The sequence below is a fragment of the Hakea prostrata genome, chromosome 7 (genome assembly GCF_041222555.1).
Source record: "Hakea prostrata isolate BN-2017 chromosome 7, UWA_Hpros_2, whole genome shotgun sequence".
Taxonomy (NCBI): Eukaryota; Viridiplantae; Streptophyta; class Magnoliopsida; order Proteales; family Proteaceae; genus Hakea; species Hakea prostrata.
The window spans coordinates 9,923,604-9,936,740 of record NC_142606.1 but is presented as its reverse complement, the minus strand read 5'-3'; the positions used below and the strand labels follow the sequence as shown (position 1 = coordinate 9,936,740).

Below are 13,137 nucleotides of genomic sequence, written 5' to 3'. Positions count from 1 at the left end.
TTCATAGAAATCGCTTTCCTCCAAAAAGCTACCAGACCATAGCATTACCTGTCTCAGAGCATTAAAAAAACCCTAAGTTTCAGTCTCCTGAGGCCTGAGGCCCCAGTTCTCATCCAGGGAAATCCAAACCACACAAACCCACATGCCTCAAGGTCTTATTTTAAAGACTTAATACTAGTTTATCTGTTGGCATGCCTTTCTTTGTCTTATACCTGTTTGTGTTCTGCCCACAAATCCTATCACATTTGCTAGGGTAACATGGAGTAGTGCAGAATCTCAACCTCCCTGCTGGGGGAGGGGGGTGTAAAAGCAGAATTAAATAAATAAAAATTCAATTTTTTAATTTCATTTCACATTAAGAAAGAATTATAATAATTATTACTAATTTATTTTTATCTTTGATTCTTCTTTATAAGTTCCTTTTCTCTTGGAAGCAAGGCTGTCATTTCTCAAGCTTTTGACAGGTGATTGTTTTAAAAGTTTTTCTTGAGAATCTAGTCTCTTTCAAATCCCTCTTTTCTCATTTGTTTTGTACTATGCAAAATGCCTTATCTTTCAGATGTCATGGATTGATTGATTCACATTCCATATGCATTCAAACTCAGTTCCACTTCCATCTCTTTCCACAGCTTCACATTTTAGCAATTCAAACCGAGTCAGTGAGTTGCCTCAGTATCTATTTCCTTATATGTGTGAATCTGATTTCTCTCTATTATTGGTTCCAACACTATCTTAAAACAGATAGTTTAAGAACAACTGCCATTGAACTGTTCTTATTCGACCGACCCCATTAATTAATCCATTTAATTAAGCTAATAATCTTGCTTAATCTTTTGAATATATAATAAAACCAGTGATGAGGTTAATCCGTTACATCAAAGGAATAACTTTTATTGGTAAGTACATCAAAGAAAATATTAAATGAAGTCCAACGTTAATTCCCAAGTAATAAAAAAAAGCTTTTATGAAAAATCCTAATATAATTATATTTAATTAATAGTTTTAAGAGAAAAGTTTTCATCTATGCTTCTTAGTGAAGGGAAATCAAATATCTAATCATCGGTTACATATATGATTTAGATACTATTATTGAATCATATGACTATGATTGTTAGTTTATGATTTCTATTTTTTTTAAATCCTGTGACATTTTAGTTTCTTGTTTTGTATAAAGTTGATCATTCTTATCTTCTTACTATCAAAACTCTGTAATGACAAGATTCTCCTTTACAATGGATTAAGCAAAATTTCAATGAGAATTTTATATTGGTGGGCTCAAGCACTCAAATTTTTTTTTGACTTCATGCCACCCATCACATCTTTCTAGATAGATCAGTTCTTGAATTCAAATATTTATTATTACACTTAGAGGTAAGAAGGCATCTTAGAAAAGAAATCGAAATCCCATTATTGATTGAGTGGGAAACACATAATGCAAATTGTATATATTGGGAATAAAAATTAGCATTCAAAGTTTTTCACATCATGTTTAAGACAATATATATTATTTCATTCAATTTGCATGTGTTAACCGTATGTTAAGCATTCTATTATTGTATTGTTGCATTGATTTCTATATATAGACTTGATTAGGTGCACTTAAAGTTAAATTATTAGGGTTTGATGATTTCTATAAATTAATAAAGTAAAGTACTACCTTTATCTAGAAATCTATAAACTTTTAACGAAAAAGTTGTTTGTACTTGTGAAATTACTGGAGAACTTAAGTTGTAAGTTAATGTTTCATTTTGTTCTCAATGAAAATAAAACTCTTATCATTTTTGCATGTTTTCTCGCAAAAAAAACTTGCAAGACCGTGATAATTCATGAAAATGACATCTTAATAAGTTACTTTAATTTAATCATATTAATTTATCCATATTTTTATTATGGGTCTACATTCAAAGGTGGGATCCATAGTAGATTTCATATGGGCCCACACGACATGTGTGGTAAAAAGACGTTAGTAGTTTTTTTTTAGTAAAAAGTTAAAACATTTCATTCATAAACTCGACAAAAAATACAGACATACACACCAAACAAAAGATAGATGCATGAAATCACAAGGTTCGGTTCGAACCAAGGAGTGAAAATTGACCAACCTGTCGTATATGTAATAGAGAGGATCATCCAAGCTAAGGAATGGGTCAAGAACAACCTTTAGAATAATGGTTGTAACAACCACAATACCAATTAAGGACAATGGATATGATATACATATCCACCACCAACACCCACGGAAATACACTACAAAGGCAGAGACAGACACACCACAAGGGCAGAGACAAAACACGCCACAAGGACGGAAACACACTACAAAGACGTTAGTGCTTGCACCAATGGGAAAGTGATACGTACTCATTATTCGACTCTCCAATGTCCAATCCTGACTCTACCCTACATATAATCATGAGCAATCCATGAAAAATTCATCACTAGGAAGATGTGCACAAACTTAAAATTCCTTATACTTCGAAAATAAGAATTGTAAAGTAGAAAGGAGTGATTCCCATATCTACTTTCTTATCCATATAAATATATAAATAAATGCATGAGTATGATTGACAAATTGTAAGCTTAGATTTGGTTTACTTGAGTAAGTCTCTATGAGGGTTCCCAGTGACATTTTGTTGACATTTTTGTGATTTTTGGCTTTGGAACCTCCATAAATCGAGTTTCCGGAGTTACTCGAATCTCACTAATACTTCACCTGAAGAGAGAGAGAGAGAGAGAGAGAGAGAGAGAGAGAGAGAGATACCGGAGAAAATATGTCGCAAATGTACTTGTGGACCTGCGGTGTTTGAGAAGGGTTGGTTGCTGCAATGAGGGCTGTGAGGAGTTTCCATTGTCGGAGTTGGAGAACGTGAAGGAGAAAGCTTCAAACCATGATTCTCTTTTGGCATCCAACAACACCTGGAGCAATAGAACTCATATAACCAACAACAAAAACTTTGATTTTTTTTTTTCTGATATTTCGTTAGTTAGGCGATTTTTCGGCAATTTCCCAACTACTTTTAGTTGTTGTCGTTTCGATGCTTGGATTCGTGTCACCCCCGAGTGACATTTTGATTTTTCCCCGAAATGTCACAATATAATATACCTTGGTCTCTAACTCTCTATTTTCTAACACGAAATTACTACTATACCCATTAAATTAAACATATTATTTAATTTGAATTTCTAAAATAAAAACCATATACACCTCAAAAGATTAATATCAGGGGTATTTTTGGAATAGGAGCATTTTGTCGAATGCAGAATACAGAGGAAAGACTAGACTAGAAAGGAAGACCCTGTCCTTCTCCAGTTGTCCTGTGGGGTAGCATCTTTCTTTATCTATCTATTCCATTCTCTTTTTTTTTTTTTTTTTTTTTTAACAAATCTATTCCATTTAAGTCTCGATTGAATTGCAATATAAGGCACGCGTTGTAGCCTAATAAGACACAGCCGTAAATATAGGTAGGTCCCACATTGTCGCCGTCACCGTCAACATCCTCATCATCATCATCACCATCGATCTCCTCTTTCCTCGTCAAACCTAACCACAAATGCTCAAGGCGTGACCACAATGCCCCCTTTTAGGGGCTTCTTTCTGGTGTATATCCCAAATAGAAACTATTCCCTGCACACCCCCTTTACACATGCTTCATGCTTGGTGGTTTGTAGCATATCAAAAAATTTTAAAAAAAAAAAAAAAAAAATCCAACCTTTGCTGATAAAAGTGTAGGTGTGGGACCCATGGGCATATTTTGGAAAACCATTAAAATTCTTTCTTTATTGTTTTTATCTTTTGTGACAGATTCACTCTGAAATTCCTCTCTGGGCTTAGCTTAGATAAGCTCTAGTGGTTTCTGAGTTTGATGTTCTAACTAACAATTAGAACGAGATACTAGTCAGTAGTCACTTTCATTTAACTTATATAATCTAGAAATAACAAACCAAAACCATAGCTTAGCAGACATAATTCAAAGTTTTAAATTCAGAGGATTACGAAACCTCTCTGAATTGAGGTCATCATCATCTGCCAAAATATATCTTTGGACTTGTCTGCTACATTGGGGTCTCTTATCTACAGCACCATAGTCCATAGTCTAACCTGTTCATGTGTGGTGACCCCAAATCCCAGGTGCCAAAACCTTATTAGTGTATATAAGTTTGTCATTTTCTCCATTCTCAAATATCTTAGATTGTCCCTTACCAAACACTTTTCTAATTATGAAAGCAAAATGTGTGGTCAGCACATCCCCCAGGTGGAAGAGATAGATTGAGTTGCTTTTTGATTGGAAAAGGATAGAATGGTGATACAACAATGATCTTCTGTTCAAAAGAAGAATTATAATGTCAAGTACTTACTTGATCAGTGTGCTAAAACTTCAAAATTGATGGGACGAGTTCAATCTAGCTAGTGCCCATTCAAAACCGGGCTTCATTAAACACATAACATACAAGGATTGATTAATGACTGGTACCCAACTATACTGTCTTTCCATGAAGTGATGTTGGTGGGTTTGTTGAGATGAGTTTTGATCGATCTGGGTTTTATCTTGATAAGAGAGAATTGATTATAAAGAACAACACTAGAAGAAGAAGAAGAAGAAGAAGAAGAAGAAGAGGAGAAGAGAATATCCTTTTTCTTGATTTTTAATTAAAGAAGAAAAAGATATATAATCTTCTGGTGTTGGTGTTGCTTCCAGTTCAGTTTCCACATTCAATGCATCAGATTCGGTGAGACTTGGAGAACCCTTAAAGAAAAGAAAAGAAAAGAAAAGAAAAGGTGACAAGGTTGGGATTAGAAAGACCAAAGGAATCTCCATATATATGAACAGGGAAGGCCGGGGCCCCCCTTCACCATCAAAGACCTAATAGCTTATCTTATTGATCCAAGTAAAGCTTTTAGTACTTCGAGTTTCTATTTTACAATGATATCTTCTTTCCCACATTGCTTTCTGCATCTAATCTATCTGTATGAGAAAAAGAAGCTTTTAATCAGTCAATAACTTACTTATAATAGATTCTCTCTCTTCCTAGAAGACTTGAGCAAGTCAAATAAATATATTTCTTCATATTATGAAAATACTAAGTTTGATCGAGGTGAATTGGGAATGCTTGATCTGGAAAGAACATTATTATCAGCTTAATAAAATAGTTTGATTAGTTAGCTAGTGTAATAATTAATATATCATTAATTCTTAAACAATATCTAATCAGATCATCTCAATACATGTTAGGAGTTAGATTTTACTATTCAAAAACAGAAACCCACCATGGAAATTTTTTTGATGACTCTAGTGGATGCACCAAGCAGACTTTTGGGTCTAAAGTGGATGATTCTGCTGAAGTGGTAATCAAGAACACTTTGTATGTGGAGTTTTCTGTTGGAGAGAGTTGAAAAGAGCATCAGAAAGTGTATCCGACAGAAACAGGGAATTCGTGGATTGGGGCAAGTCAGAGTCATCAAAATCGCATTATCCAATCAAGCTTTTTCTTGGTTTTTTTTGGGGGAGCTAGTGAAAAGTGGGTCCAGCCCTGCCTACACTGCAATGTTTTTCGATTCTAGATTCTGTATCTATATAGTAAAGGTGCGTGCTCTCTTGATACTTTTTAACAATATAATAAGAGTATGATTCACTTCTGAGTACTGACAAAATGAATCAGATGTGAGATTCTTAATGTACTGTATGTAGATCCCACCTCAATTTTATAGTAAAGAGATATAAAAGGAACACAAACCTCTACGCATCTATAGAGGATGCAAACCCGTGTTTCCCTCGTTGGGTTTTTGACAGAATTGGCCATTAATATCTGCAGTAGTTAGTTTCAACTTTAACCTAGTCATACAAATTGCTGCTCATCAGAAAATCTTAGTTTATTCAAAAATTTTAGCTTTATTTCTACTGTTTCTGTAAATACCATGATCAGAATTTCTTTCGGTAAAAATACCATGATCAGAATTGTGTCATCAGTTGAGTTTGAGATTAATATTCCTGGGCCATACCCATGGACCAAAATACTCTTAAGAAGCCCATATGCATGTCATTCAGGCCCATGCTCATTATTCTATATGAAATGGGCACTAGGCTTGCCACCAGAAAATCAGAAAACATTAGAATAAATGAATAAAGGAACCATGCCCAGAATATTTTATTACTGAATTTTGGAAACAAACCCTTCAATTAAAGAATAGAGCCCAGAAAGAAACTCTTTTAGAGTTATAAAATATACAGTAGCTTGCCATGGTTAACAAACCTGTCTGGACCTAATTCACAGCACTGCAAACACGCCTTATTTCGCCCTGTCTTCCAGTCTTGACACCAACCCTTCCGAGCTTGGTGATGGCATTAACAAAAAATTGTTGGAAAACTGTGTTGTTGGAAGCAAAGAAATTCACAATGTTTCTTGACCTTGGATCTGAGAACAACACTTGATCAGAGGTAAACAACCCCATTCCTCGCTGGAGGTTCTTGAAGTAGGCATTGTCAAAGGTCCGAGGGGTTGTAGGATCCATGTTAATGGCGATTCGTGGGTCTACATTTCTTGGGCACATCTGTTTTAGTTGTTGAGCATAATTTGGATTCAGTGTTGGGTCTACTTGACGGGTATTACTGAATCCGTAGATCCGGTTAGAAAATTTGCCGCAGTGAGAGAATCCAATGGTATGTGTTCCTGTTAAAACCGAATTTTGATTTTAGATTAAATACGTGTCATGAATCTAAGAATGTGGGGTGAAAATTTTCTCAAAAGAAATGTACCTGATAGCGCAATCATGTCTGTCATTGTGAGACCATTGGAGGCAAACATGGAATTCAATTGGTTTAGATTGAAAGTTGGATGAGGAAGATGGTTCTGAACATTGCTCATGGTGGAGACTCTTCCATCACGTCTACCCAATTCAACTGGGTAAGATGGGCCTCCTGTCTGTATTCAATTTTTTTTTAAATTGTCACTTGTAAAAATGATTTAAAATTGACTTATGTATCATGCATGACACAATTAGGAAAAGCTAAAAGTAATTAGAAATTATTTGACACATCAAAAGCTATAAAGAACTTTTAATAATGAAAATGAGGCATTTTCCATACCAAAGCTATCACGTCTCTGGTGGCCAAGGCCAGTATGTCAGCACAAGAGACCTTATTCCTGCATCTTGGATCCCTATCAACAGCAGCCTTGGCTTTGATCACTGTGTCAAAACCGTCGCCAGCAAGTGAGATATCATCTGGGTGATCTTTCTCGGCATTGTTATTAGGTGAAGAAAGAAGTACAGAAGCATCACAACCCTAAAACTCACCACAAATGCAAGGACATCAGTTCTTTACAATCATCACCATCAAAACTAAAACAATAGTTATATAAACATCTTAAGATTGGGTATATCTTAAAGCCCACTAACCTGGACGAAACAATCATGGAAGAAGAGTCTGAGAGTGCCAGGTGCTGTCACAAAGGTCTGCTGTAACTTCTGCTGGACTGCACTACGAACATACTGTTCAACATTGGGGCAGGTATTCCTGTAGAAATTTCTCTGAAGCTGAGCAGTTGCTGGGTTCAGTAGTAGAGCCAGCAGAAGAAAGGCTAGAAGAAACAAACTCTTATGCTCCATGAAGGTTTTCTAGCTAGCTACCGTTACAATCTACTTCTTCTGCTTCTGCAGTAGTGAAGTTTGAAGTGATTTATACATTAAATAAAGATGATGAAATGGAAGTTGGGTAGTAGTTATCTTACGTATCTGTCAAGAATCTTGAATGATAAGGGACAAATGAGAAAAACATATCCAGTAGTCAGAGCACAGAAGGATATATGCTGGGGATGATTGAAGATGTTGGAATTTGAATTTTTTTAATATCTTGTTTGGTTGATTGTTTATTATTCATATTTTTCTATTACCAACTACATGTTACTACATTGCGTACCAATAAATTATAGCCGCACTAACACTAATAAAATCATTGGACTTAGTGAGGAGGAGATGCTAGTGGAGAAATAATCTCAGACGCAATGAAGTCAGAGGAACAACAATTATAGGGTCAGTATTCTCTGTGGGCAGCGAATGAGACTGCTCAACATATGCAAAACCAAACTAGTCATGAAGATGTGATTGTGCTTTTAGTAGAGTCAAGAACTTCATTTCACCCAGAAATTTTTATTAGCGTATGAAGAAAACAATGAACCTTAGAGAAGCTGCCAGAACTAAGATATCCCAAAATGTCTTCTTTCCCTTTTTAAACCCTAATTTATTATTAACATTATTAGGTCAATTATGTTCAACTGCTAACTTTGAGAGCCAAGATGGGTGGATAATCTTTCTTTTTGGGTGATTCATTTTTATATTCAATAAAACGTGTGTGAAAATTATAAAAACACCCAAAAACAAAAAAAAACAAAAAAAGAAAAGAAAAAGAACAAAACAACTAGCAAAGGGTGGTCCAAAAGTTGGTAGAGGTTTAACTATATAAGGCACGGCACTATGTTATTGTCAAACGAGTCACATGGATTGGGGGTCCATAAGCCCAAGGGATGAGAGGGAGAGTGTAAGGTGCAGAGGATGGAGGCTCAAATTCAATACTTTATTAGATTTAGTGCCTCAGCAAATAAAAAGCTACCCTCACTATGCGCTACATCCACCCTCTATTGCTAAATAGACGAAAGATTCTTTGTATCCCGTTGTGGAAAATTTTACTTATTCTATGACCTCCAGAGGGTTTTTGAAATTGAAATTTGTTGTGCTTCTTTTATAATTTATTTTGTTTAATTGTTTGCAATATTGATTTTATTCATTAAATTTAACTCCCATTGACAAGATGGTTATGAAAAAATATTCATAAATCTTGTGACCTTTCACAACCTAGAAAAGGGATTTCATAGTTACATATAAAAGTATTTGAGAATGAATGCTTAGGAGTATTAATGGAGAGGCTTCTGCATTATATTACAATCGTATCAGTGTTACACCAGCAGAAAGAGTATACAGTATCGACTTTAGTATCTTGCTTGACTCTCAATTTTTTGTGGGTCATATATGCAACATGCTTGCAGAGCTGTATATCCATCCATGCAACACTCAGAGACTAGGAATAGACATTTCCAGGTTCACGATGCACTATGCTCAGATCTGCCAACAGAGAAATGGATCATATTTGGGTTTGGTCATAAGGCTTGATAGAGTGTAGTGAAACGGCAGAGTGTGGTTGAAATTTCTAATGTGGAGATACAGAAGAGAATGCTGGGCATTGTTGATTTAGAAGAGGAGGATGATTGGAATTTCGTTTTTCTTCTTCATTCAATTTATATGGCCTTTAAACACTAATAGCTCACTTTATTTTTTTAAAAGCATGTAGGTCCAATTCAATTAGAATAGTTAGTGATGTAGTTAAAAAGACCATTGTATTCTAATGTACTTTTATTTTCTATATATATTTGTATCCTTTAAAATATCGGATTTTTGTGAAACATATTCTCTCTCCGCTCTCACCTCCTTCTAGTTCGGCCCAGACAACACCCATTTTCTACACCTACCGAGATTCCAAAATAATAGGTTTGGTTTCACTGCTACCACTATAGACTAGGGGTGTAAACGGACTGGATTCGGATTGGATAGTGGTAATCCCATATCCGCATCCCATTATATTCGGACGAATGTCGACATATATTTATATTAGACACAAGTAAGGTTTAATGTGTTATTGGTGCTTAGACACCTACTAGACATGTTGACTCATCATTAATTTCATTGTTAAATGCATCTTTTTTCTCATTGAAAATAAAAACACGTGATCTAGACACTCTTAGGAGCCCCTTTGATTGAACTTAAAGAAGCTATTCTTCTCTCGATTGAAAGAGTGATAAAGAGTTGATCACATGGGAGTCTAGAGTTATAAAGAAACTTACGTTTGAGGGTCCTTTTGCAAGCAAGAAAACAATGGTATCAAAGAAATTAAAGTTTTCTAAATGAAGTAGGACTGACATTTCCTAACCCTGCTTAGTAATTTTAAAAAAAGTAACTAAGTGAAGTATAAATGACCATCAGTAATTTTGATGAAGGGCAAAATTGACATTACCCATCAATTTTTAACAGCCTCTTAACACCATCAAATGTGAGGGAACAATAGTAATTTCTTAAGGAGGAAAGTTCAATTAGTAATTAAGCAATAATAATTTTGTAAATGAATTTTTTGGTTTTGCAAATTGAAATTTGGTTTGTGTTTTTATAATTTATTTTATTTGATTATCTGTAATATTGATTTTGTTCATTAAAATTGCAAGGGAGAGAAATGTTTTTTTTTTTTTTTCCTCCCATTAATAAGATGGCGATGAAAACATGATTCACAAATGTGACCTTTAACAGCCTACAAAAGCGACAACTCTCCCTCTCCATTCGTTGACTCTTTTATTATATTTTCGCAAAAACAGAAAGTAGGAAATAAAATCTTCAATATTAAAGTGGAAAGGGAGGGAGAAATAGGCTGTTTTTATTCGTATTATCAGAAAAGATAATCAATGCATTATACTATTTTCTGATGTACAATTACATCTATATGTGACCAAAGGAACTCTTCCTAAAGATGAACTGATAAAAGAGATTAAAACTACACTAATAGCCTCTCCTCTAGTTCACAGCAGTGCAATCATGTCGAATTTCACCTTTTGATCCTGTCTTCACCCCAACCCTTCCAAGATTTGTGATGGCAGCAATGAAAGCCTGCTGGAAAGCAGTAGCATTCGATGCGAATAGATTCACAAATTTTTTTGTTCTTGAATCAGTGAACAAGACCTCATCAGAGGTGAACAACCCCATTCCTTGCTGGAGGTTCTTGAAGTAAGTGTTGTCAAAAACTCGAGGTGTGTTTGGGTCCATGTTGACAGCAACCCTTGAGTCTACCATTTTTTGGGCATTCCTGCTGGAGTTGTTTTGCATATGTAGAATTCAGAGTTGGGTCGACCGAGCTTGTTTTGCTGAATCCATAGAGCCGTTTAGAAAACCTGGCACAGTGAGAGAACCCAATTGTGTGTGCTCCTGTAACATTACATGCAGTAGAAAGGCTCAGACCATTGCCTTAAATAGAGTGAAATGGTGAAGCAGATGTGCTTCTTTGTCAGGGGTGTGGAACTTAACCTAAAGTTATGTAAAAATGACTGTGGATTGGCAAGATTGACTACAACCATAACGAGAACAAGGATACATGCAGCCACCTCTCAATGATTTGTCAAGAAAGAACACTTACTATAAAATTAAACCAAAACCATGTTCAAGTTGTTTATCAAAAATAAAGTTCTTTGTAAGCAAAGTGAAGCAGCCATCCACGAGGAGTTTGGATCACCTCTGGAGAGATATGTGTTCCTTTAATACTTCTCCATTACACAATAATGGTCGGACCACATGAAGTCTTACCTCTGATTTATTTTGTTAGTACTCAGAGATTAGCTCCACCTCTATTATATGGTAGAGACGTGTCAGGGGAGCACCTATGTTTCCCCTAATGGAGATTATTCAAACTCACCCATAACCCTCAAAATTCATCTGAATACATGGCCTCACACACATGCAGGGTCATGGTCCTTGCTCTTCAGTCTTCATCAAACTACCCATATAAACCCCTATGAAAAAGTCTCAAGGCTGCCAGCCATGAACCCACCTAGCCTAAAATTCTTTATGGCCGGCCCTTGAGAATCAGTCACCACCTATACGAGTGGGAGGATAAAATGATATAATCCTAGCTCAACAAGTCATGTCTGATTGATTCTGACTGTTTCAATATAAAGATTAAGAGATTAGTTGATTTTCGAAAGAATAAATTATTTCCCTATGAAAATATTGCAGTTGTCACATAAAGATAGAAAAGAAAAAGAATAGATGCCCAGTTTAGTGTTTCACCTGATAAAGCTACCAGATCTGTCGGTGATAGACCTTTTGCAGTGAATATGGAAGTGAGATTATCTAAATTGAAAGTTGGCAAAGGAATATTCTTGTGCACACTGCTTTTGGTGGACACTGTGCCATCACGTCTACCCAACTCAACTGGGAATGAAGGCCCACCTGTCTATATCAAAAACAGAAAACCATTAATTCAGTTATGTTGGATACAAATTCTGAAGCACTGAACATAAAGAATTTTCTCTTCCTATGACCTTGAGAGGATCAAAATTATTTTATGAAATGATAAATATGTTTGTTAAGTTGGTCTTTGTTGGGGTGAGAGAGAGAGAGATTGTTATACCAGCACTATCACATCTCTAGTGGCCAAGGCCAAAATATCAGCACAGGAGACCTTATTCTTGCAGGTAGAATCATTATCAACTGCAGCTTTGGCTTTGATTACGGTGTCAAAACCATCTCCAGCAAGAGTTTGACCAAGGGAGCTATCCTTCTCTGCATTGTTACTCGACGAGGCCAGAAGCACAGAAGCATCACACCCCTGCCGTGCACCAATGTCTGTATCATCAGTTTCTTTTGTCACCACTAGAAAGTAAAAATTGGAAAAAAGTTGGAAAGAAACCACAAACCCGAACAAAACAATCATGGAAGAAGAGTCTGAGAGTGCCAGGGGCTGTCACAAAGGTTTCATTGAACTTCTTTTCGACAGCACTACGAACATATTTTTCTACATTGGGGCAGATGTTTTGGTAGAAATTACGCTGAAGCTCAGCAGAAGCTGAGTTTAATAGCAGAGAGACAAGCAGCAATGATAGAAGAAAGGAATTTCTATGACCCATGACTTTTGTTAATGCTGTTGCTGCTTATGTATGCCTTCGTTTTTCTGTTTATATATACCTGTAAAAATTGAAGACATGGGAGATTGGTTTTGCCTGCATGTCATAAAGAATGTTTGATAATACGGTCAACTGTCTATGACAGATAAGAAAAATGTTCAAAGAAATGGGTTAAGGTAGCGAGAGGCGGAAATGTGGAATTTTATAGTATTTGATCTATGTTATTATATTGCGTACAAACGTGTTAGGTGAAGAACAATTTAATCAAACAATTTGTGAAAACTGAGCTGTTTACTGAATTGATGAAGATGTGTTGAGATCATTAATTATAAACCCCTTTTTTTTTTTTTAATGTTATCGCGTTATTTGGGAAAGTATGATTATAGGGGTGTAAAAGGATTGGATTCACATCGAATAATAATAATATCATAT

General features: G+C 35.6%; 1 protein-coding gene and 1 pseudogene across 2 annotated transcripts; both read right to left on the bottom strand.

Moving 5' to 3' along the window:
* Window positions 1-6,118: 6,118 nt before the first annotated feature.
* On the bottom strand, window positions 6,119-7,653 carry LOC149009609 (peroxidase 16-like). Its single transcript, XM_089161874.1, has 4 exons — window positions 7,391-7,653; window positions 7,080-7,277; window positions 6,750-6,915; window positions 6,119-6,663 (listed from the first exon to the last, which is right to left on the bottom strand). Exons 1-4 carry the CDS (start codon window positions 7,598-7,600, stop codon window positions 6,257-6,259), a joined length of 981 nt encoding a protein of 326 aa, XP_089018000.1. The 5' UTR covers window positions 7,601-7,653; the 3' UTR covers window positions 6,119-6,256.
* A 2,748-nt stretch (window positions 7,654-10,401) lies between these two features.
* On the bottom strand, window positions 10,402-12,745 carry LOC149009608 (peroxidase 16-like; annotated as a pseudogene). Its single transcript, XR_016174279.1, has 4 exons — window positions 12,499-12,745; window positions 12,213-12,410; window positions 11,870-12,035; window positions 10,402-11,011 (listed from the first exon to the last, which is right to left on the bottom strand). The product of XR_016174279.1 is annotated as a peroxidase 16-like (transcript).
* Between the last annotated feature and the right edge of the window lie 392 nt (window positions 12,746-13,137).

What these genes read in the sequence shown, in the direction of transcription:
- LOC149009609 (XM_089161874.1), bottom strand. Translation starts at nt 7,600, where the DNA reads ATGGAGCATAAGAGTTTGTTTCTTCTAGCCTTTCTTCTGCTGGCTCTA. An exon ending in TCCATGATTGTTTCGTCCAG is followed by an intron (nt 7,278 to 7,390) that starts GTTAGTGGGCTT and finishes GGTGAGTTTTAG; the next exon opens with GGTTGTGATGCTTCTGTACT. An exon ending in AGACATGATTGCGCTATCAG is followed by an intron (nt 6,664 to 6,749) that starts GTACATTTCTTT and finishes CGGTTTTAACAG; the next exon opens with GAACACATACCATTGGATTC.